The 25,879-nt window shown below is 43.0% G+C and overlaps 1 protein-coding gene across 10 annotated transcripts in view; it reads right to left on the reverse strand.

Annotated features, from left to right (window-relative positions):
- Window positions 1–25,879, reverse strand: part of BRSK2 (BR serine/threonine kinase 2) — a 304,432-nt gene that overhangs the window by 87,922 nt on the left and 190,631 nt on the right. For 9 of the 10 annotated variants that reach the window (XM_030948597.1, XM_030948596.1, XM_030948605.1 and 6 more), the window contains exons 3-4: window positions 17,027–17,112; window positions 5,137–5,277 (exon numbers count right to left, since the gene is read on the reverse strand). In XM_030948597.1, the coding sequence (XP_030804457.1) occupies window positions 5,137–5,277; window positions 17,027–17,112 (227 nt within the window). Of the gene's footprint in view, window positions 1–5,136; window positions 5,278–17,022; window positions 17,113–25,879 lie in introns of all 10 variants that reach the window. The other variant, XM_030948598.1, reaches the window with a different exon arrangement.

Below are 25,879 nucleotides of genomic sequence, written 5' to 3' on the forward strand. Positions count from 1 at the left end.
GTAGTTGCAGGTCATTTGTACTAATCAAATTGTTGGCTACTTTGCAAATGCTTTTCTTACTGACCTCAAATTCCCAGAAGGGCCAGGCCACAGAATAATTGTTCTGCAGCATGCCTCTTAAAGTGCCTGATTTGATGCAAATAACTTATCAGTAACAATTAATAGCATGAGAAGCATTATCTTAAATTTCATGAGCAAAAAAAAAGCCTTTGATCTTATTTTCTCTTGCTTCTGCAAATAATATCCAAACATGTAAGTTGCATCTACCTACAGAAGATTCTTGGTTTATAGCCATGGTTGCTATGCTCAAATTTAGTAAGTTTTCACAGAATTCTGCAGAACAAGTAAATATAATTATAGCTAGGAAAAAGGACAACATCTATAAACATACCAGGAGGCCTGGGGAAGGGTTTGTATGCATAAAACGTTGTTTGCTTTTAAACAATTATTTCCATTGATCCACTAAAATATATTGCTTCTCCCTGCCAACCTCTCCTCAGAGCATATATTAATGTATTTCAAAGCCAGAACAGCCTGTCAGGTCTGTTCACCACTGCTACACTTCCCAGAAAATGTTACCTGGTTATGCTTACAGTAAGACTATGCCATCTTTGAGTTTCCAGTGGCTTACATAAAGAAGAAAACTTACAAAAATACATGTTCCCTGACTTTAGCTGAGCTGGTAACTTTGGCATTGCAGCTGCTGCATTTGATGGCTTTTCTCTGGTTCTCTGCACAAGGCATATGAAAATTCCTCACTGTTTTACAGTGAGTCTTGAGCACAGAACTAAAACTCCTTGATTCAGGTAATGAATAGTGAGCTTTCAACAGGGTAAAAATGCACCTTTCTTACTTCTGATGGTCTGAAAGAAAACTTGAACACTCAAGTACCAGAAAAACAAAACAAAACAAACAGCCAGTAAACAATCTTATTAAATTCCACCGTTTCTAGACCAGTTTCACATCTGGAGGCCTTGAGTCATGATTTCAAAGTGCCCATCTGCTGCAGTCTTCAGTATTTCACAGACCCTCCCTGCAGAACACCCCAGCACGCTCCTTAGGGATGAAGCAGGGCAGAGCAGGAGTTCTGAGGAGGGTGGCACTACACGGCAGAACATGGCAGCTAGCACTCTCCAGGTCTCTCCATTTCTCAGAGACACCCCAGATTTCTCCCTAAAAGCCTGCTTCCCTTACTGACAGTGCTCTGCAGCTCCTGCCTGCAGGAATATACTGGAGATTCTGGCAGCAGCGCTGTGAAATCTCGCAGCGCTGTTTTGTGGGGAGCCTTTCCCTGCCGGCACGGAGGGAAGAACACGAGGCCGAGCCAAGGCAGGCTCTTGTTGCTGTCCCCAAGTTATTGCTGTCCCCAGCCCCCCGAGTGACACATGGCCGTGCCCAGGCAGCACACACCACGGACACTCCACCCAGCAGAGCCCTCCCCGGCTCCGCTCAAACAAGCACAGCCCCGGGCAAGGCGAGCAGAAAGGGCCTTTATAATTGTCATTTATCAATATTCATAAAGAACCTGCCTTAACCCCTCTTGAACACGGTCAGGGAATAAAAAAATAAAAAAATAGAAACACAGAATGAAACGCAACCAAAATAAAAATAAAATGAAATAATCACCTCCCTGCTCATTACCGCAGGGGATTTCCTCTCAATGTCACCACTGCCCCGCGCAGTAATTGGCATTATCTGTTATCTCTGAAGCCATAATAAGGTTTGCCACGGGGCATTTTCTGTAATCATATTTTTATTTGTCAGCTCGCGAGCCGCAGACGGCGGAGCGGAGCCGGGCCAGGCCGCGGGCGCGCGGCGGGGCAGGGGCCGCGCGGCGCCAATGGGGGCTCGCGCCGGTGATGTCACGCCCAGCCAATGAGGCGGCCGGCAGCCCGCCCCGCCCGGCGCTGCAGCATTCCCCACAGACACAGGGAACGGGCTCGTCCCGGGGAAACCGAGCGAGAGAGAGCCGGGCACCCGGCCCCGGGGGCGCTCACACACGGATCCCCGCAGGGAACACAGCCGGGCACTCAAGCAGCAGAGAGGGGCTGAATGCCCCGCATTCAAAAGGGGCTGCTGGTTCGGGGCACCCAGCGGAGGTACCCGAAAGGCCCAGAATGTAGGAGAGCAGACACCCAGTACGAGGTGAATGGCAGCTTAGGCAAACCCATCTGTTATGTCCAAAGAGAACCTCCCAATGGAGATTCTGGGATGGCCAAGCTGGGCTGGCCTCACATGGATGTCCGGGGAAGCTCAGGCCCTGTGCCATTCGTTCCCTGCTCGGCGCGGCTGCTCCAGGCACTGCAGCGCGGTGCGGAGCCCGGGGAGCGCAGGGAAGGGCTGGGAGGAGAAGCAGCAATGCCGCATCACGGAGCCAGGCGCTTGCCAGCTCCGGGAAGGCAGCGAGGTAGCTCAGATCCTACGTGATATCCCTGCGTGGTGCCACTCGTGCCCCTGGGTCCCTGGCGTGGCACCGTGCCATGTCCACACAAAAGTCCTCAGAGAACCAGACAGTGCCTTACCCATAAGTGTTTCCCCATGGCCAACCTGCACCACAAAACCCTCTAAGTGACTACACCACAGAGTGAAGAACACCAAATATTCCCCCACTGCTTCCAGTAAATAAAGTAAGAACAGGAAGCACATTTTTAAAATAAAAAACAGACACAAGCTCCACATCTATTCTGCTTCCTTTTCTCAGCTGCTTGTTTGAAAATACCTCTCAGACAAAGGTGATCTACCCGCAGGGTAGCAGCAGAAGCTTTTTACTGATGGGAGGGGGACTGGGGAATCCTTTCTGAATCTTTGGTTCAGGAATGCTACTGTATCAATGCATTTTGAGCAGTGAATGCTGAACGTGGTTACATGCTGCTGTTAAAGTAAGCCACAGGTATTTCCCAGTGTTTTGGGATGTACAGGAAGAAGACGGGACTATTATATGGGTCTGGGGACACCAGGCTATCAATCTATTCTGCCAGTAGGCTGGAGGCACGCACATTTAGTCATTAACCAAAGCAGAAGCCTTCATTTTTCAATGTGGTCATAACTGGATAACCTAACTGATGAGATGATTTGTCATTTCACTGCCCCACGACAGGACAAGGTCAGGCTTCATTGCTTAGAAAAGCACATTAAGTTTTACACTCACATATATATTTATGCATGCTCTGATTTTCTGATAACTGTCCAGAATACAGCACAGAATAGAACACAGACCACACAGAATGACCTGGAGGCAGAGCTTATGATTTACTGCTAACTTAGCCAGCACTAGATGCTCGTCAGGTGGGAGTTAGCAAGGAATGGGATTTACTGTCCAACAAGACTACTGCCACAATCCAGTACGTTTAACAGAGGAAAATGGATTCCTCAAGAGAGACATGCATCTGCCTAGAAAATATCACATAGTGTTAAACCTACAGAGGTCTGTCTGACAGCCTCACCATGATCCTCACTTAGTTTATTAAAGTCTCCCAGATCCAGAGGGATCCATAACAAGTCCAAAGGACTAGCATGTATGTGCATGCTTTAGTAGGAACTTCTCTCCCAATGGAGATTCTGATTCCTCTGGAGTATTTATTTGGAAGCATAAATTATTTCTCTTCAGCTGTACTTCAACATTTTTGAGTGTTGTTGGATTGGATCCCTAAAGTATTAAGCCAAGTAGGGAACAGAAACATGGGTGTATGCAATCCACCTGTGGTTACACTGCCCAGTGTATATAAAAAATAACAGGTCTACAACCTGCCAAGGATCATGCTGGTTCTAAGGAGGTCATGATTACTAGTGTAGTTGAATAGCAGGGAGGAAAAACTGTGGAATTCACAGAATAAAACTGGCCAGAGGTCATTGCCGACAGAGAAAACTCAGACCCTCTAGTTAGGGCATGCAACCTGCTCTTGGCTTCTCTGAGAATTTCTCTGACTATTGTAACCCTTCCTGTGTCAGGTAGGCATTGTCCTCAGGACCTTCTCACCCAGATCCACCACCTTTGAACTGCCTCTTCTGCTAAGAGTATGCTGCTATACTCTTCTTATACAGTATACTCTTCTTAATATATCCTCAAGAAAGGCTCTTCTTTCCCTTTCCATTTATTAGAAATATGTTCTCCTACAGATCACTGTTTCCTGCTGAAATGACTCAGAGATGTAGGGGGAGGGGGCTAGGAGACCAAGTTAAATATTTAAACATCCATTTTCACTGTGGCCATCTGGTTTGTGAGTTTTCAGCACAGAACTGGGGGTACAGAAAATCCCTGCATGGCTACTGAGAAGTAAGCACACAGTGATTATGCAAATCCAGCTATTGCAGTACCTCTGAGTGGCCCTTGGCCTCCTGGAGTGGGGGATCTGTGGCTGGCTGCGGCTTTGGAGAAGCAGCCATGCAGACATAAAATGTAAATGTTCTCCCCTAGCCAATCCAAATGCAAGGAGCTGCATTTGTGAGAAATGAGCAGGCAGTTATGGGTCAGTAGCTGTACAGAAACTCTTGTGCTCAGACTGATTGCAACAACTTGATTTCAGTATAATTTAAATTATCTCAACTTGCTGAAGATGAAAGAGAAACTGGTCCAATATAAAATGGTACCTGAAAGCACAGGTTGAACCACACTCCATGGTTAAATAATATGATGGAGTCAGTACGAAAATTCTTCCCTACTGGAAAGGAAATTAAAGGCAACAGTGACTCAAATGCCCAGAGGGGACTCAGTAAAGGTTGCCAAAAGCCAGCAGGTTTCCAAAAACTGAAGGGAACCATAAAATGACTTTGCTGTATTTGCAGTTGTCCCAGGTTTCTTCAGGGATTCATTTAGATACAGCGTATGGAGTTCTTAGTTATTAGTAAGTGCCACAAAAATTATGGAAATGAAATTCTTTTTCCTCGGTGGCTTTGGTTTTCCTGTTTAAAGCCTTCCTTCCAAATTAATTCTTCTCCAGTGAAAAATGACAGACAATCTTTTCCATGAAGTCTGTCTGTGACTGGTACACTGTCTCACACATGGACAAGAATTCAAAAATACATCAGCACTTTACCCAATGCTTTTAGAGCTTTACAACATCAGTTACTTAAAACTAAAAGTATCAAGATCCCTTTATTACGTAGCAGGGAACTCCCATTGGAAATGGCTGTACTCACCATATTGAGTGACTATGGCAGAAGTCTAAAGCAGAGATGATTTGTCGGAAGAACTTCCTGGCTTCTTTTGGTGTCAATCTTCCCTTTTTTACGAGATAGTCGAAGAGCTCCCCACCTGACACATGTTCTAGCACCAAATACCTAGAAAAACACAAAGCCAGGATTTTTTAAGTACATGATCACACCAACCCCCGCACACTCACACAGTTATAGACAAACACTTCTGTTTATACGTAGTCAAGGGGAACACTTCCAGAAATAACAGTGGAAGAGAACTGGAATTTTAAAATCAGGAGTTATTAATATGTTTAACAGTGGTTCTGCAAACTTCAGACCTGCCATTGTTGGATTCAGTGTCCCATGGCATAGCAAGACCTAATCAAGAAGGTAAAAATTACTCCAAAGACAGGACAGGAAGCAGAGAATAATCAAGTATAAGCTTCCATAGCATGTCTCAAAGCTACAGTTGAATAAGACTCTGTACCAAGAAGCCTCAGGTCCTTAAAACCAAGCTGACAATTCTTTTATAAAATGGTTGTGGCAAAAGCTGCAGTCCGACAGAACCAGACAGATGTCAACTAACCAGAATGAATTAAGAAAAGGTGAACAATGTACATTATTAAAAAACAAACAAACAAAAAACTACATGTGCATGCAGCCTATATAAAAGCTTAGCTTTTGCTGCTGAACAGTAGTGATTGGCTGGAGCAGCTGCCTGGCCTTGCAACTCACAGGTGAAAAATGTGGCACTGAGTGAAGACATGTGGCACAAAGTGGGCCTAGGAGCGGGAGGGGAAACTCCTGACCTCATACAGCATTCCTGGCAGTCACGGAGTGAAGAGTGAAACCTTCTGGAAGGAAAGGACTTGCCATGGATGGACCATCTTGATGTTTTAAATAGGGCTAATGAAAGGCAGCCAAGCAAAGGAAAACTGTATAAATCTCTGGAAATGTTGCTTAATAGTGGGAGTGACAGTTTTCCCAGGGAAGTGGCAGGAACACCATCAATGGAATCCTTTAAAAACAAACAAGTTTGAGTGTACTTCTCAGTCCCTGCCTCCCAACAGTGCAGCAGACCATACTGAACTGTATGTGCAGCACGATCCCTCAACCCTCCGCTTTACAGCATAATACTTTTACTACCAGAACTAATCCAACTTCTCAAATTTGAATGGACAATGAAGAATAATTAATCCAGGATACTGTCAAAATTTTCTGTACCTCAAGCAGCATAATCTCCAAGGAAATTTCTGAATTTGAAACGAAAAGTGGGGAAGATTAATATAAATTGGAGGTCTTAATTAGTCCTGTTTTCAATGTTTCCAAAAAGCTAGGACAATAGAAGGACTAAAAGCAGTTGTGAGGAAAGTAAAGCTTGCTCAATTATAATGGCATTAGCCTTGAAGTTGCAAAAGTGGGACCTGAGTTCCTGGTCCATCATCATTTCCTGTGTAACTTCCATGTGTCAGCTCCCAGCTACCAGAAGGAGAAAGCATTTCCCCACCTTACAGAAAGACAGACATTGGTGTTGTCTTGCCAGCTAAATAACTACTAAAAGGACACCAAAAATGGACAAAACCATAAAATTATAAACTTGGGGGAATTAAAATTGTACTTTTGCATTTTTTGATCAAAGTCAAAACAGTTACAAGAAACATAGTAATATTGACTTTTTAAAATTAAAATCAGTTAAAAAAGAGAAAAATCTTAACTTGAAAATCCCATTTGGAATGTGTGGGTTTTTTTCTTTCCAAACAGATGGGTAGTTGCCCAACTGTCTGCTGGATACACTCTGGTAATTTGGAGATCACTGTTTATAGACATGACATTTTTTGAGCAAGTCATTCAAACGCAGAAGAAAGCTGATAAACAGCAGCCACAGGCACTGGGGTGTCCACACTGTCAAGTCCCAATCCTTGGTTCCTAAGCCTTGGCTAACAGACAGTCTGGTAAGTAGGTTTGCTGCAGAATTCATTCTCCCTCTCATATTAGAGACAGATCTGGCAAACTATCCAATATGGCAGACCCAATTCTGGCACAGAATCAATCCTAAAATTCTTCTTGACAGAAGAATTGACAGAAGCTGTCTCACTGTGCCCAGAAGAAGCTGGATACAGCTGTGCATCTTGCCCCCAAAATTCAAACTGCTAGCTGCATTCTTTTTATGGGAGATATCTTACAAAGATGATTGCAGTTACAGATACAGAACACCCTCCACACTGGCTTCAAACAAACAGTTTTTGAAAAATACAGACCCAGCATTTCTGTCACCCACAGCAGGAACTGTGAAGCAATTTATTTTCATCAACTTCATCTTATTAAAAACACTCAACAAAAATGCACTGACATGTTGTATGAAAAAGAAAACAAATTGAAAGACAGGGAGCATTTACAAGGTTATTCATTTTTTGCTTGCCACCTAGAAGCACTAGATATAATAATGGAAATGAACAGGGGAGAGCATTTGAAAAAGATTTGTGCCTATGACAAGTCAAGGGACACGGAGAAGCACAAGAGACGATGTATTCTGATCTGACAAAGCCCCCAACATGACATGATTGAGAAGGATGACAAACACATTCCTCAGTGGTTGAGTGCAAGAAAGAAATGCTGCAGGGATCATTCCACAAGCACTATGTAGCTAAGCTGCAGCTAGGATTTGTGAGCTCAGGTTGTTATCTGCTAGCCCTATTCTCTCCAGTACCTTGTGCGTTTTTTTAGGAGAGCCCCCAGCTAGGAGATTTTCTGTTAAGGGTATAATTCAGCACCTGCCCCTATCTCTGTGCAAGCCAACATTCTGCTGGCACATGACATGGCACAGTAGTAGTACACTTGTTCTTTCCAAACAGGCCGACAAGAGGGGTTTAAACATTTCCAAGTGTTGCATTGGTTCTAAGCACCACTGGATGGCTACACGAATTCCACTAAGTGCTGCATATCTGTATCTACCCATCTGTGTGTGTGAGAGTGTGCCTATGACTCCACAGAAGAAGAGAATAAACACTCTGAAAAGCCAAACAGAAAAAGCAAAGGAAAGGAAGAACGTTATTCCCTGGGATGGAAAATAAGGCATACAGACACTACATCTTTCCTGAATCCATGGCACAGAAAAGAATCCAAATCTTCTGTGTTCACATCAGCATCTAAATTTCTTTACTTTGGCAAAGTGCTACAGGATTGGAAGTATGCTAATGCCAGCTCTTGGAGGATCTCGGAGAAGGTAAATAACACATAGCCTGTAGGGGAGAAAAACACTAAGAAGCATTTTCTCGAGTCTCCCTTTCCTTTTATCTTTCCCAGGTATGACAGGTTTTCACTTCATTATAGTACTACTTTTCCAATTTATTCTAAGCAAGCAAGCAAGTTCTGAAAATCCCAGAACAGTAACCAGAACTTCTCTCCTATTAAATTTAGAGATGAAAAGCAACTTATTGGTGAATGAAGTTTTGGGGGATTTTTATTCTGTCTATGTAAGATTAATAGCATCAGTCTTTCTTCCCATGGTAAAAACATAAGAAAACCTGTGAATACATGTGGCACCTCCTGCAACAGCCATTGCAAGGAGGTTCAGGGAAAGGAGAAACCCAGTGTCTGGCAGGCAGTGTGCACACTATGTGCTGTGATGGTACAGACAGGAGCTATGTTAGGACAAAAGACTCTGCAAGAGCACCTAGCTCTCACATGTTGGATGCTCTGGACACACCCCAGCTCTTCCAATCCTTGCATTTCACATGAGGAACAAGTTTTGACAAGCATTAACCTCCTTTTCTTTACTGATAGGGAACTGTGAAGCCAAGTGACTTGTTCAGGGTACAGTCACCCAGTATCAGAGCTGGGATTAGCACCTGTGGTCCCTTGTGCCTTCTACTCCATGCTGTCCCCAATTTCCCCTTTGCCTGTGAGGACACTGAAAAAGCCAGAAAACAGCAGGGTTCTGCAATTCAATATGAAGGCAAGTGTATCTTAAAAATAAAGTCTCAATTACTTTTTTCTCACTGGATATATTCTCTAGGAGATTCCAAATATTCTCACAGGCTGCAGCTCACTTTCATACACACCCAGGTTCACATCTTGCATTGTTTTCTCATGTCCCTGCTACAAGCCAAGACACGAAACTAAAAATCTCTAGTTGAGTTTCAATGCTTGAAGGAGACAAGACTTTCCTCTTTAAAAGCAAAGAAGCTGAATACTAAATACAAGAATAATTGTGTTGATTGGAGATGAGCAGAGAGATTGCATTGAGCAGCATCTCATCCCTTTTACCATCTTTCCATCTGCATCCCATTATTTCCACCTTCTCATAAAAGATTCTGAGTTCCTAACCTCAAATGACCCATTACAAATCATCAGAAATGTAAGCTTAGAATAATCCTAGGCTTTCTTTCTTTCTTTTTCTTTCTCTCTTTCTTTCTCTCTTTCTCTCTCTCCCTCTCGTGTTCTCTCTTTCTTGTTCATTTTATTTATTCTTTCAGGAACCAAAATAGTACATCATCAGTTCTCATCAGCTCCTTTCTGAAGGCTGGTTTTTGCTGTAATGCTTGACAGCAGCTTGGACTTCCCATTCCCAACAGTTGCTTTGTGTGTGGGATTGTAAACTGGTATTGCCTCATTCTTGTCAAGTGCCAGACAGCAAGGACTTCTCCATGATCAGATAGGTTACTGTTGCACTGCAGTCCTATCACTTAAAACATAAAAAAAGACATTTTTTTGATTATTTCTCCTTTCCATCTGGTGGACTATGTCACAACTTCTTAAGAGGTGCCTTTGCCCATGCCCTAGGGAGCTTTGAGGAATAACTCAGAGAGCCCTCACTAGCCAGGCACCTACATGCTACCTCCAAATCCAGATTATAACTAAAGAAACAAGCTGGCTCTGAGCAATGCCAGGAAAAATGCTGTTAAAGAAAGACTAACTGGCACAGAGAACACCAGGACCATGCAGTACTAGATACTTCTGGCAAAATAACAACAAAAAACCCAAATGCAAACAAACACATCAGTTATGATCTGTAAAGAATGAAAAACTGTCTTTTAGCCAGTGGCAAAAATGGTGTGAAATGCTAAAATTCTTGCCAGATGGGATTGCCTGCAGCAGCCCATCAGTGGGTATGCAGCCCTTTTTTTCTCAGGACAATTTACAATATACTAACAGCTACACCAATTATGTATTTATTATTATAAAAGTGTTCAATGGAGAGATCTCTAGATGAAAGCTCATGCTGAAACACAAAAGTATTTCAGGTAAGTATTATAAATGCAAAAAAAATTAGGATTACCAAGAAACACTCTCTAATGCTCTAGGATGGAAGCCAATTCACACATCTTGTTTTAGTCAGGCAATAGGTTTGTCCATCAGTGCTTGCAATTAGCTGTCTGTTAGTGAAGCAGTTAATAATTTATTTTTTATTAAGTGATATGACATTTACACATATAAAGCACAACTTTGCTTAACCTAAACAAGTAGGTTTTCAAGCTGCTCTTCTATGTAAGCCTGAGTGTACCACTGGGTACCATCACACATCACTGAGCAATGTCCTAGAGCTTTTACTATGCTAGAATTTGACTAGATATCCATGTGGCCCTTGTTAGCTTTTAAGATGCATGGCTGAAGCCATGCACTCCAACAAGATGCAAAACCCAGCTGCAGTTATATAGAAGGAGATACACTCAAAGACATAAAACATCAGGTGGGAATCTCCATCATAAAGACAGGTAAGTCTTTAGTTATCTTCTGTCCTAATGTTTACTGTGCCAAGAGCTGTAAAACTCTCTTAAGTTTTGCACCAGAATTAAACACAGACTGAAGTGGCTGCACCACAAATGGTAGGGTTGGGACTGCCACAACCTTGATGAACCATGGGCCAGTCATCCTGGCAGATGATTCACAAGAAACTGGCTACTCCTTGTGACTAATTAATCTGAGAGCTAGAAAGCTCACTACATTTCAAAGGGACCTGTCTTAGGGAACAAGGGACCAACAAAGAAAAGCCTCTAGAAGAAAAAAGAACTGGTGATTCTCCTTCCAGGCTACCATCCTCCTTGCAAAATGTCCTTTCATACATATATGGTTGAACATATATGTGGCAGGGAAGAGGTTAAAAGTTGCCCAGGCTGACATGCTCTGTATTTCTTTGACAGCTTTTTCTCTGCACTATTTACTATTGATTAAATAATCTCTATCAGATATGAAGCCTCTTGTTATTGGCACAGCCTATAAATTATTCAGAAGTTATATAAATTCTTATGGCGGGCATGAATTTTTAAACCCTTATTTGGCAGTGGGCCAGGAGCTCTGTATTTTTTCTTCTCCCCTTGCCTGCAAGAAAATGTGCATGAGTTAGATTTCTGTTTTCTAAAAGACAATTTTAACTCGAGTTTGCATGTTTGGATGGATATTGTATTTGATTGCTGGTTACATTTGGGCATGAACAGGTTGGGGCTTTTGGGGAAAAGAGGTAGTAAGAGATTATGCTGTTGTGCTGTGTACCTTTGATTAATTTGGGATGAAAGGTGTTTTGAGCAGTACCCTCACAGTGTATAGTCATGGATGCCAAGGCACTGCAGCATCCATCCTGTATGGGCACATGATATGGAATGGACTTAGCCAGAGGGATCCTCAGCAGAGGATGGGCAGAGCTGAGACAACACCCATCAGGTCACTGCTGCAATTCTGTTAGTGACTCTATACTTCAGGGCTTTCTTCTTCAGAGCTAAGCGGCCTTTGATGTAACAACCAGGGCCCAGACACACACAACACTGCCTACCAAAGTCTAAAAGAGAAGTCAGGCATGAGAATGAACTGTGGCTCTGAAGCAACATCTCACAGAATTACTCATGTCAGAGAATTGCTCCACTATGGGCTTTTCCCCATGCCCAGCATCATGGCCTGGATGGTATCCAAGCACACATGTGAGGCAGTGAGCAAAGGATACAGTCAGGCTTTTGGGCAGTGCTTATTAAGACTTTGTTGCACAGGGTGCAGCATTAATTCCCACCAGCAGCTCTGCCGGCCCTGCTTTGTGCCAGGCTGGTGTCCCTCTTGCGAGTGAGTGGTCACACCCTCCACTCCTACCACTGACTGGATTTCTTCTGGCTACACATGCTTGTCATTCCAGATACTCCTAAAACAAGTCAACAGCAGAAGAAAAGGGAGTCAAAGTAGCTGGTTACAAATATTTTCCTTAGTTCTAATCAAGGCTCAGGTAGAATGCTATTCTGCCTTCCAATCCTGTTTTATTTTCTTTCCCCATATCACAGCACTTGACATCCCACAGCTTCACTCCCAAAGTGCACACCTACCACAAAATTAAATTTCAGTGCTGAGCCTTAAGACCCACTCTGACTTTCTGAACTCTCCCCCTACTTTAGAGAGGTTTCCCTGCAGATGGATTGAATGGCAAAGTCTTGGCCTACCACTAACAAGAACACACAGAACTTTTTTAAAATCTTTTTGCGTCTTCTGGCATCTCACAATTAGTTTTCAACAAAAATAAAGAGAATTACAGGAAAACCCTGCAGGAGAGGACAGGCAGCTCAAAGACCTCTGCAGACACCACCAGAGCTGTAAGTCCTTGACTGCTGCTGCCACCTGCTTTTGTATGAGCCAGAAACGTGAGTTGTGCACAGCTAGGAGGACATTTTAATTTTCTTATCTGGCTCATTGTGATGCACCTTCATCTCTGAAATCAGGAGGTGGTGTGTTGTGTACATTGAAATGAGATTTGGGCACTTTCCCAGTGATAGCATTGTACTGATGAAAGATGAGAAAAGCACTTATATTTGAAAAAGGTGCTGAGGAATGCATGGCACACTTCAGAGAACAATTGTCTGGTGTCCACTCCTCTCAAAACAGATTCTTGCTTAAAATGCTGATCAAACTGGATGACAGAGATGTAAAATAAATGTTGCCACAAAGTTTGAAATCTTAAATGTGAAGATTTGAAAATCATTCAACGTAAATCCACACATATATACACAAATATCTGTATGCATCTTGACATAGAAATTTACAGATATATATACACAGACATCAATGGAAAGCAAATCAAGAAATACCAGTATTACCATCTGAAAGAAAAAATGCATGGAGTGGTTGTAGTATATATTTTCTTTTCTATTTTATTTCCACTCCCCACCAAGCCCCTGACAGCTGAAACTAATAGTTAATCAAATGAGATCAAAACAGATAATGCCACCCCTGTTGGGAGTTCTGCAACAGAACTGTATCAGTCACCTCAGTCCCCTCTGGAGAGGGAAGCTCCATCTCCTGTGGACTGTCTGATGGCCCTTAGCTTGCCATGCTAACAGCTCCTCCAATAGGGGACAACTGCTTTTCCATGATCCAAAGAAAAGCTGAATGTACTGCATAAAACACAGTAAATAAAACTCTGTGTAGGGTCAGCTCAGGAAAGACCTTTTCTATACAGGGCACAGAGAAAAGAGGATCATCCCCCAGGTTCACACAGCTCATTGGCAATGCAGAAATCACCCAAGGAGTGTGTCCCTCCAGTGTATGTTACAGAACACACCAAAATTTTGTTATTATCTGTTACTGCCTTGCTCCTTCTCTTAGTACATGCCCCATCCTGGAAGTGTTCAACATCAGCTTGGGTGAGGCTCTGAGCAACTTGGTCTAATCAAAGGGTTCCCTGCCCATGGCAGGGGAGCGGTGGAACTGGATGATGTTTAAGGTCCCTTCCAACCCAATCCATTCAGTGATGATTCTATGATTTGTATTTCCTTAAAATTCCTGACTGTCTGCACTTCCACCAGTCAAACTGACTGGTGCACACACAAGTTTTGGTAGCCCTCTGATCAGTCCCCATACCAGGCTACTTTGATTAATTTTGATCTTTAAAAAAGGGAGTATGAATCCCCATCCCGGCTGTTTTGTCTATTGACATTATATGATGGGAGAGATGGAGGCATTGATTGTCTGTAGCTATTTCTAAATTATCTATTACTGTGGACTCCCAATCTTGCTTGAAGGCCATCAGTGTGATCATACAACAAATATGAAATAATTCAACTGTCAGTAATATTGCTCATTTAGCCAACACAGTATATATCTGAGGCTGTATGTCACTTACAGAGAGCCACAGTGCCCTCTGTTTCCCCCCCCACACCTAGATGTGTAGTCCACAGTCTTACTAAATAAGACAACTCAAAATGATGGATAAAGAGATGGAATAATAGATTTCATAGCTATCCCCATCTCTCCAACTATCTTGGCAAAAAGAACCCTATCAAAATAAACAGAAAAAGACTGCTTGACTAACACACGTATGCTAACAGATTATTATTATTTTTTAATAAATCATTCTCAGTGTTAAGTAAACTGTGGAAAAAGGATTTGATTCATGGTTGCATTAGGAATCTACTCAACCAAAGCCCCTTGTCACAAATTAAATCATAAACTAAAAGTCAAACATGATTTGTGAAATTAACAGTTATCGAGGAAATGCTCCCCAGTGCTGCATTGTGATTAGTCTCTGGCTTCTGAAATATCACCCATAATTCATGAGCTTCTCTGAAACCATGCCACTACTGCTAGTGCTGGCATGGCATGCATGATGGAAAGGTGCTGTCACAACCCCAGAGCAATCCCTTTCCTGATGCTGGTGAGAACCAGAGGTCACTGTGTCTTATTATTTGGGAAGGTCCATGCAGACACATTCTCAGCCCCCATGCACTTGTAACACCTCACTCCTCCACAGGCACTCTCTTCCACCTCTCAGATTTATCAAAGGCCACAGCTGTTTCTAATTTTGAACACGGAGGCTTGGCAGAAGCTCTGCATTGTGCCCTTTCTTTAAAATAGCGACTAATAAAAAATGAAACTTAATTAACAGTCATTTGTTCTTTCAGAGTCAGTGTCTTTCAGCAGAGGGATTTGGTGCCTTTGCAGGGGGATGCAGACAGCTTAATCTTACAGGCAGAGGAGCTATAGCACAAAGCAGACTTAGTGATTGTTCAAGGCTAAATGGTCATTGGCAAAGCACGCTTTGGAGCCCAACATTTTTTAGAAGTCAGGATATCCAGACATAGCTTAAAGATATGGGATGCTTTCCTTTTCAAGGTGATTTTCATCATGAAGATGTTGTCCTGCCAATAAATGCAGTATTTTTTAAAAAATAATAGTGTAACACCATTCCCATTGCTTTGAGCACCAGATATTTTTCACAAGAAGCAAAATAGCCCCCAAGTCTTATGGGGTGAAGAAGGAAAGCTCAGGTTTTGGTTTTACAGGCATTCAGAGCAAGAAGAAAGCTTCAGCACCTCTACAGCCCATCCCCTTGTGGCCTTTCTTCTGCATGTATTCTTACATTGTCACCACTGCCAGCATCAGCTGTTTGCTCTGTTCGTACAGGAGGTTTACTTGTGTGTGTGTACACCTAGGGTTACACAACACAGAAACCAACATCACAAAGAAGAACATTTCCTCTCTTTTAAGCAAAAAAGGGGTCTCCTCTCCCCTTTCACCTTAATACAGAGAATATCCACCCCCCCTTTCACCTTAATACAGAGAATATCCTCTGCCTCTTTTCAGGATTGAAGGAGAATGTACTCCCTGTAAAGCCTGATTTCCCTTTGCTGCCTGTCTGCGCACAGAGCAGATCTGAGCCTCTGTCTCATCTGTGGCAAACAGGGCTTCATGGAGCTATTACCATTTGTGCCACTGAGGACAGAGCATTCAGCATGCAGCTCTGAAAACATCTGAGCCAGCCTCCACCCAGTGCCTGCACGAGCTCTTTCTGGCAACTGCATTCCACCACGGATGGCAGGCTCTGCCCCAAAGGAGGAGGGGGAAGCCAAAGGAAATTACTGCCTGCTCTACTAAGCTAACCCTTAGGCAGAGGCCTCACTTCTCAGAAGAGGAATTCATTGCTCCAGTATCAAGACTGGATGAATAGTCCATGAGGGACTGTTACCTTCATTCAACACACTTCCTTTGGATAAACAGTCATTCCCTTCTTGTGTTGAGACACTAAAAAGAGGTCACCAGTGGATGGTGGCTTTTAAAATCTGTTTAATCTTTTCTAACCACTCTCTTCTACCTGTAGTAACCTGTTAAAAAGCTGGAAATAGCAGAGTTCCCTACTGGGTCACCCTTTTCCATTTGGAGAACATTGATTTTTGTCCTGTTGCACCATGATTAATGTGGCCTGTTTGTTCGACAACAGATACAACGTATTTAGTGCCCTAAATCAAGCTAAAGTGATTGTCTGTGGACAACATCCCTGTCTGGCACTGGTAATGATGTGGAGAAAAAAAAAAAATCTTACAAAAAAAAGCTTTGCTACATAACTGTCACTGCAGAACCATCAGGAGATTACAGTGGCCCTTAAAACCAAAATCTGTTGCTGATGGGACAAATTTATAACACCTTTAGTAAGAGTTGAGGGTTTCAATGAAAACTGTAAGACAAAGGAGGTTATCCAAATTATCCACTCTAAGTCTGTTACAGCTTTGATTCAAAATGGTTCCAGATCTTACAGGTACAAGGGAAGTAGTGGAATCTTCATTCCTGGAAGTGTTCAAAAAACATGTGGATGTGGCACTTGGGGGGGCATGATTTAGTGGTGAATATGACAGCAGTAGGTTAATGGTCAGGCAATGATAAAATTTCCTTAATGATTCTATGATTCTGTGAAAGTACAGAAATTAACATTGGAAAAGCCAGGGAAATAATGAGTGTTCATTCCTCATCCAAATACCAAATATTGCACAGACACAGGGGGTGAAAACACACCTAGTTCCAGAGGGTGAAAACACACCTAGTTCCATTCTTTCAGAAATGTACCAAGTTCCAAAACCCCGATCTCCCCTGCCTCCCTCCCACCCTCCCTCCCCTCCCCTCCCTCCCTCTGGCAAAAGCCAGTAATACCTACAAATATTTTTTATTTTCGTAAACATCATGCAGCTTTAAAACATGGGGATGTTCTATCAACTTCAGGATGGCTATTTCCCGCTCCACCTGGAAGAAACAAAAAGAAACAGAGAAGATTAGAAGCTTGGTCTTAGAATACATTAGGTATTGTCACACATTTTCTTCCCATTTATCCATTTTCCACTCTTCCTCAGAGGATACGGAAAATTGTAACAATGTATCTTATTTAGCACTTACATAATTTAAGAAAAATTCAATTTATTCAGCCTCAGCACTCCCTGCCCTGCAGAACCAAAAACCAGCAAAATTTCAACGTTGAAAGAAAAATCCCAAATTGACCAAAGAAAATTAGCTGTGGGAGTTACATGAGCATTCAAGGCTGCTCCTGCCTCACAATCCAAAGCCAATGCAATATTCTCAAAGTACAGAAACTCTAAGATGTCACGTAGGGCTCTCCTGACCTCCCACAGCCACAGGTATGGCTGCTCTACAAACTGCATTCTCAATTAATGCTAGAAAATCCCCATCCTGAAGAACTTGCCATACATGTTGGGGAGAAGATATACAGCAGTGTGATTTTATAGCTCCAGAACTGAGGTGCAGAAAAGGAAAGAAATATAAGAAGTGACATAAGAAGTCCAAGGCAGAACAAGAAATTAAACCAGATTACTGGAGATGCAGTGTTCAGAGCCTTAAGCGCAAGACTGCGCTTTCCCTCAATTCCCAGGCTGCCCAAGTGTGGCTACTTCCAAGAGCAGTTTTCAGTGCTGAGTTAACAAGTTGTGACTTAGTCCCTGTAATTAGTGCAAGCCCTGTTCTCACCCAAAATTCCTATCATGACCACTAAGGGTATTCATTAGAGATGAAGTCAGTGCAATTCCTCAGCTGTTAGCAAAATTGCTCTGCTGCTCGAAACCACACTGTAACTGCTCTGATTTGACCTAGGCTAAGTTGAAGGGAGTTAATGTAGCACTGTGGAGACTCTGGGTATGTGAAATAAACTCTGCAACAAGATGCAGTGAGAGCATTGCACAGTCAGGCATGCCAAATTTAAAGGAATCCACAAAGGCAGGAGAAAGACCTAAAGAAGCAAACAAGGACGACCAGGTAGCATTTTTTCCAGTCCTTTAAATAACTGATTGTCCCAGAGCTGCTATACTGACAGATAAACCATGAACAAACTACAAAACCATCCCTTAATGTCTCCCCTGCAGAGATCAGATGAGTAATTAGGAACTTGCCCCAGTACACCTTTAGTTCTTGATGTCCTTTAACTTTCTGAGAGAACATCCTCTGCTAAGCCTGAACACAGACAACTTCACCTGAATGCCAGTAAGATCCTCTGCAGGAAATTGGTAAGTGGTAGTTTGCAGCACCATGCACAGGAGGATTTCCCAGCATGTTGGTTATCACCCCAGATCTCTCTTCAGCATCACATAAAAACAGCAAAGGCAACTTTTGCACTGCATCATCCTTAGCCTTCCTCACATACCAGGATGGAAGAAAGTATATTTGTACATGTGCCAATCTCAGTCTTTCAAAGACACTTATTCCTCTCTGCAGAGTCAAAAGTCATCTGAGAGATTCCACTTCCACACTTGGGATCTCTGAAAATAGCTCCTTCAGAGAAGTGGGGAATGCAGTTAAACATGTATGTACACAGTTCAGCACTGCCAGAACTGCTAGGAATTCAGTGATACACAGTGCTTGATGGTGACAGGTCTGTGGGTGTTAACTTACTCATGACCAGCACTCTGATGAAAGCTACTTATACAAACAGGAAGCAAAAGCTGGGTAGATTTCAACTGTTCAGCTATTTCACCCCAGACCCAGGGGGTAGCTAGCTTATTCCATTTTTGTCTCCTCTTCAGAAAGACCTGTTACTCTTCTCTCTTACAAGATATGCACTGATACTTGCAGAGGGCTTGTTCAACCCTATAATTGATAAAAGTTGGATTTGCTTCAAAAATGAGGAAAAACAAAACAGAAGAAGCACCCACTCTCACGACACTCTCCCAGTAGTACTGAGATTCACCATCAGCAACATGTACTGCAGCTGCTCAGAAACTGCAACTCCAAAGAAGTTCCTTTTGGATGGGGAAGTACAGGTATTTCATGGGGAATGTGACCAATGCACTAGCTATGACAAGGATAATCCAACCCCAGTATTCCTATGAAAAATAAAACTCCCTGCAGATGGGCTATGTAACTGCATTGGTGTTTCACTTCAGAGAAACCTCTTGGTTGGTTCAGTGGCAACGTAAGTTCAGATCAAGTGAGTGATGGATGGCAGCATCCAGTCAGGGTCCAGCTTGGTTACTGTCCTAAAGCATGAGAAGAGGCAGTGACTTATGGCTACCACTTGGAGAAGGGAATTCAGCTACAGCACTGTGTGGCCTATGTTTGGTAACAGACAATCAGAATAGAAAGGCAGTATCTATTTATGACCTACAGATTTACTCCGGGAACCAACTGAAAAGAATTTCCTCAAGTTGCTTTTCTTTCATCATAAGTGTGCGAGTGTAAAAGGTTCTATGCATATTAATTCCTGGGAACTAAATCCTAAGAGGAAATATAGTTTTGGAGGTCTCAATTTCAAGCCAGGTATGTTGAAAGCATCTGTCTTGATGCGCCTGGCAGCATTTGACTGCAGTGTGTTCAGTTCAGTGGTGTGTTGTCTGCACCAGTCAGCTTTCCACAGTCTGCTTACCTCTTCTATCTGTAAACCAAGGACAAAACTGGTCCACTTATCTCAAGTGAGATGTTTTATGAAGGAAAAATGTCATCAATGTACTTCTTGTAGTCCAGGACTTTGCCCCATGTAGAGGCACAAGACACTAATGGTTGTATTACTTTAGGATCTAGAGATTCCCAGTTCTCTAAACAGCAGTCTGATAAAGCTCATTCTCAAAAAATCTTACAGCAGTGTCCTGCCTCTTTCTTCTTTTAAAGCAAAACAAGAGTTCAGAGAACTATGCAACAGACCACCTTCTCAGAATTAGTGCTGCAGTCAGTACTGATGATGGGTGACTCCCGTGGATCCTGTTAATTTTTTATATGCTTACAAAGAAGGCAGTAATTGATACAGGCTGGACACAGACTGTAGATCTCAATAGCAATGTCACGGCTCAGGAGGACTTAGGAGCCATCGTGTCACTAGGAAAGGAGAGGTATCTGAACTCACTGGCAAAATAAGAGAGCCCTGAAATAGCATGCAGCTTTGCCCTCTTCCCCAGAGCTTTGTCAGCCCCTGGCATGGCTTTTTTGCGCAGCCCTGTGTTTGCAAGCCATGGAATGCTGTCCAGCTCTGAGCTGGCAAGGACGGGAGAGGAGAAACCCTGCAGGGGTGTTTGCTTTAATGCACATGCAATTATCAGAAAGCAGGGCAAGCTCAGAATAGCCTGTCTAGGGAAGCTCAGAGCCTGTGATAAACAGGAAACATGGAGAAACATTTGCCTAATGGTTAAAAGAGAAAGGAATACAGCAAAGCTTTTCTGTTACATGAATGCTGGGTCATATCACAGGATCCCAACTAAAGCCAGGGTTGCCTCATGCCATGGTGGGCAATTGAGTGCCTTGAAACTGGGAGAAAGAGCTGTGAAAGGCTGTGCAGGGCAAAAGGAGATGCACTGGTAATGTGTAGCTGAACAGGTGCCATGCAGGTGCCAATTAGTGGTTCTAAAAATCTGTGCAGGAGGTTGATTTGACAGGATGCTCCAGTGATTCAGCTAATGATAAAGTGCAACATGGGGGCAATGTGACCCTTAGAGGAATCATGCAATACTTTGCATCCCTCTCCTCCATCTCTACTTCACTGTCATTCTCCCCCAGAGGAAATCACATCTCTGGTTTAAGCCCATCTTGTCAGCAAACTTGCACTGGCAACAAGCGCTCTGCTGTCTTGCCTTTGGAGTCAGGCACACAGGGTGTTAATTCACTAAGAAGGCAAGGAGGGCAGGTCAAGGGTGCCTGATAGTTTGTCTCAGTAAAGAAGGAAAGTTTCCTTTTCTCTTGCATTCATTAGCTCAGTAACTATTGGGTCACTCATGACCCATCTGCTCCTTGAAAAATGAGGCTTACAGCTGTTTCATTTTACCAAGCTGTATTTTATCTACCAAACCTGTGCGAGCACTATGCAACAACCATTGTTGCAGTTTCTCAACAACTGGTTGAGAAACAACAGTTTCTCAGCAACCATTGTCGCATGTAGTACCCCTACATGCAAAAGCTGAGGGACAGCAGATGACATTTCTCCTTGGAAGCTTTGAAGCTCACCAGCAGCATACCAGAAAGCCCTCTCTTTCTCCACTAGCATCAGTAGTTCCCATATGGCTCAAAACCCTGGCTTGAGAAGGAATTCCAGAGCTGCAGAAATGGTGAAGGGCAGCAAAGCCCTGCAGGATGCAAACATGTTAGGCTGTTTTTCCTACTCACAGAGCAAAATGGTGCAGAGAGGAAAGGTGTGGTAGGTTTTCTTGTGAAAATCAAGCTCTCTAATGTTGACCCTACTTTGAGGTAACTAATGAAATACTTTTCAGAACTCATGGCTGTCCCTCAGTTAGGAGAAACTCATCCAGGACATGACCTTTTCTGAATTCAGAATTCTCTACACTCAGAATGAACCTCAAAGGATGCAGAGATTTGGCTGCTTATCCAACTCCTCAGGCTAGAACTCAGGTTGGAAACCTTGTACCAGAGCAACTACTTTCTCTAATGTCTGGCCTGCTGTGCAGTAATTTGCATTTCCATGATGAGGGCACAGAAAGCAGAGTAAATCACTCTGGTATTTCACTGGGTTGAAGTGGCAAAACCAAAGGCCACTTCATAGGAAGAAACTAGTATTAGGTTCTCTGAAAAGTCTGTGTTCCTGCCATAGCAGAAATATCACAGCAAAATACCTGGGTTTTTATTAATTTGGTACTTATACTTTCATGTTATGTGGGACTGAAAGTTAAAAATGGTGAAAATGCCTGGCTTTGGTGAAGACTGTCTAGGTCACCCGTTCACTCTTGCCCATAATGACAGAAATAGGCTACTCCTGAAATCGGAAGAGAACAGCATTAAAGCATAAATGGCTTTATACAACAAGTAACTGCAGGCCCATTATGCCCTGTAGGGTCATCACTGCTGTGATGGGACATCATTCCTCCAAACAGATTAAGCCATTACCAGATCTAAGCAATACCAAAACATCTAATGCATTATATCAGTTGCATCCACAATTTCTATGGAAGCATAAATAGAATTGAAGTGGAAAAAACATCAGGGTTTAAATGATTAAAGTATCTTCCTCTGCAGCTCTGAATTTGGCTGATTTTTTGCTTAAAATGGCCTTTCATTACCTTTATCCAAAACTTATTCAGTAGTCCATTATGAATGCAAATGGAGGACCTTGAAAGTTGTGCATCTGTGGGGAGTATTTCTTGCTACTATTGTAGCCATTAACCTCACATTTCTGAATATACTGAGCCAGATTCAAAATGTATTGAAGACAACAAAAGACATCAATTGACTTAAGTGGGATTTGAATCAGACCTTCTAATGATCATTAAGTGGTATCTGGAAGAAATCTTTTATTACACAATTTTGACTAATTAAATGTTTTAACATGAATTCAGGTTTTCTGTTAAGTACTAGTAATTACAAGAAGATTTTACAAAAATTAGATGAAGAGGGGGAAAACTAAACTTAGATCTCCATAGAATCAGACAGCTAGACAATGCTTTACAAAATACAACAAACAGACAAAATTACTGGAAAGCTGAGCAATTCCTCATTTTACTGAGGGCTCTATCATGGGCTCATTCCACCACAATTTTTGTTTGCATGTGTGCTTTTCAAAGCTATTTCCCCATAAATGAAAATGAAAATAGTTATGTGTGAGAAGCAAGTGAGATGCATACTTGATTTTAAAATTTGCATGTGCACATTTCCATACCTTGAAGCTTTAGGAGGGAAATATACTTTCCACAAACTAGTATTACAACCAAATGTCAGGTTTTGCCTGTCTTTTTCCATAGTCCCTTCAAAACTGCAACTCTTAAAGCTCCACTGAATTTCAAAGTTTAGCATAAAGTCTGAGAGTATGAAGTTCACTGGACAGATACTGTGTTAATTTTCTTGGAAATCCTTTCTGCCGTTGCCAATGTACCTCCACAACAGGATTCATGGCCTGGCCTGACACACAGATTCCAAGGTCTTGAAGGGGCAGATCCTACACGTTATCCAGCCATGGAAAATCCTACCCAGGAACGTCACGGTTTAACTCTGTAGTTAACACCTGCCATGCTCCTCAGGGCTCTGCCATCAGCTCCCAAGTAAACATGGCACTTTGACTTATCTGCAGCGTATGCTGCTTTAAGGAGCATCAGGGCTTCATGCAAGAGACACTGATGGGAGCTGACAAGGAGTGGATTTATTCATTCAGCACTTGAGATTATCTGCTGCCCGGTGGTACACAGCTAACGAGTGACTGACACACAAGTCTCTGCCAGCAGTCAGCAGAATAGGTCCCTTTCACTGAAAGGCAAAGAGCCTCCCTGTGCCTCCTGTCACCTTCAGTGAGTGCCACATCCTGGCTGCCATCGCCGAGTAGTGCAGGACACAGGACACAAAGCTGCAGCCACTCTACAAGAGAAATAACCTGATCTTTGACTTACCTTTCTTTTTCCCTCCTTATCCTGGTTTATAATGTTAATGTACACAATGCCTTAATGTACTCAAGTGCACCCAGGCTGGCATTTATGAGAAACCTGCCATCCCCCATGCAGCAGCTACAGCCAAGTCTATGTGAACACTGGCAACCACTGCTCCAAAGCAGCACACTCAGTCCCTGTCATGTGTGCAGCCCTCCTTGCCACGCCACATCTGCAGTACTCACCCCAAATGTACAGCTGTAAGTCTGGTCCCCCCTAGCAAGGCACAGAATCAAAGAATCACAGAATAACCTGAGTTGGAATGCACCCCCAAGGGTCATTAAGTCCAATCCTGGCCCTGCACAGGACAACCCAAGAGTCACACCATGTCCCTGAGACTACTGTCCAAATGCTTCTTGAACTCTGTCAGGCTTGGTGCTGAGACCACTTTCCAGGGCAGCCTGTATACAAACATATACTGGGCTTGTTTCAGGAGTGTATATGGACCTGTGCAGGAAAGGAGTGCAATTCATAAGTAATTTTCCCCCAGAAGTTACTTCTTCTGAAGAGAGAAGGTGGAGCCCTGAACATTTAATGCCTTGTGGGCTGCTATGCTAAGCTACAGAAAAACAGTCACACCCCACCGAGAAATAAGCTGTAAAATTACAGGCTACAGAGAGTTCAGCTTCAAATAATACAGGTGCAGAACTTCTTGTATTATTTGAGACATCACAAATTTAATATGGGCAATACCAAACACAACACTGGAATGCTGGAGCCAAAGAGTGTGTGGAGAATGTAGAAGACACTGAATCCCATTAAGGAAATACAGGCAAGCACAAAGGAGTCAGTATAGCACAGCACAGCAAAATGTTCTGCCAAAAATATAGTGCAGAGCTTCTAAGAGCATTGGATGAGGATATGATAAGGCAGAGGGGTTCCCAAGAGCACCTAGGAATGGGACTGAGACAGTGAAGGGATGCTGACTGTGCCATGGACTGGATCCTTAAGGGAGTTCACCATCAATAGGAAGAGAAATTCAAAAGCACAGTTTTGGAAAAGCTTCAAAGGATGATTTCTCTACCATTTCCTATGTGTCTCAACTAGCCTCTTTTTCCCTCTTCCTCTTTTTCTCCATTAGTCACACTGATCTTGTTTAGCTCTTTGGCATTGTCTTACACAAATGTCCTTTACATTTTCTGCAATACTTTTCCAGAAGCAATCAATGGGATGGCTGCTATTTCCTTCTCTACATCTTTCCTTAATGGCCATCTCTGGTTCCCTGAGAAGAAATAAGGCAGGTAACAAATGCTCCAGGAGAGGGCAGAACAGCTGGAGCTCTGCAGAGATTGGAGGCAGAATGCCAGACTCATTCCTTCCTTGCCTTTCTCCACAACAAGCTTAACAACATCATTGATTTCAAAGAGTGGAAAACAGAAAATATGATTTTTGTTATTCTGGTGTATTCTCCTGTCATTCACTTTTGGTTGCCTCTTAACTCTTTAGACAGATATTTGTATGTATTTGTCTATTAGGAACTCGTTTCAGCTGAATTAATAAACTTAGTGAGATACTAACAGCTGATGTCTAGAAGGGATCCTCTGCAGCCCAGTAGTCCCTCACAGCTGGCAGTGACAGAACCAGAGTCTGAACCAACCCACAGCTCACCCCCTCTGTTTCCAAAATATGGTGCTGAAGCACAATTTCACCTCCAGAGGGACACGATCCCAAACAAACAGCAGCATGGACCTCATCCAGAAACTGTGAAGAGGCCAAGGGCAACACATAATCACAGAGTTCATATTTGCACTTTGCTTTGCAATTAAGAGGGAGCTTCGAGAGGAGGCCTGGCAGCTGCAGGCAGAGGCACCAACAGCTGACTTCCTGCCAGTGTGGAGCCATTGGCTGGCTACTCAGGGAGGCCAAGCACCCCTCTAGCCCAGTTCTTCTGCCCCAGCAGGTTGCCAATGGTTTCTGTCACCCTGCAGCAAAAACAGCAGCTGCCACCTCATGTGCACCACCTCTATGTTGGTATTTCCATGTCCATTCCATCTTAGGGACACTCAAGAACTGACCCGAAGAACTACTTATTCTTATCTGTGATAAGAAATCAGTTTGCTTTGTCCATAATTCTGCCTCCAGTGTGTCTCTTTAGTGACATGGCCAAATCTGGTGCATCTCTGTAATGACATGCACCAGCGCTTCAGTTCCAGCCATCC

Source organism: Camarhynchus parvulus, chromosome 5 (assembly GCF_901933205.1).
Source record: "Camarhynchus parvulus chromosome 5, STF_HiC, whole genome shotgun sequence".
Classification (NCBI taxonomy): Eukaryota; Metazoa; Chordata; class Aves; order Passeriformes; family Thraupidae; genus Camarhynchus; species Camarhynchus parvulus.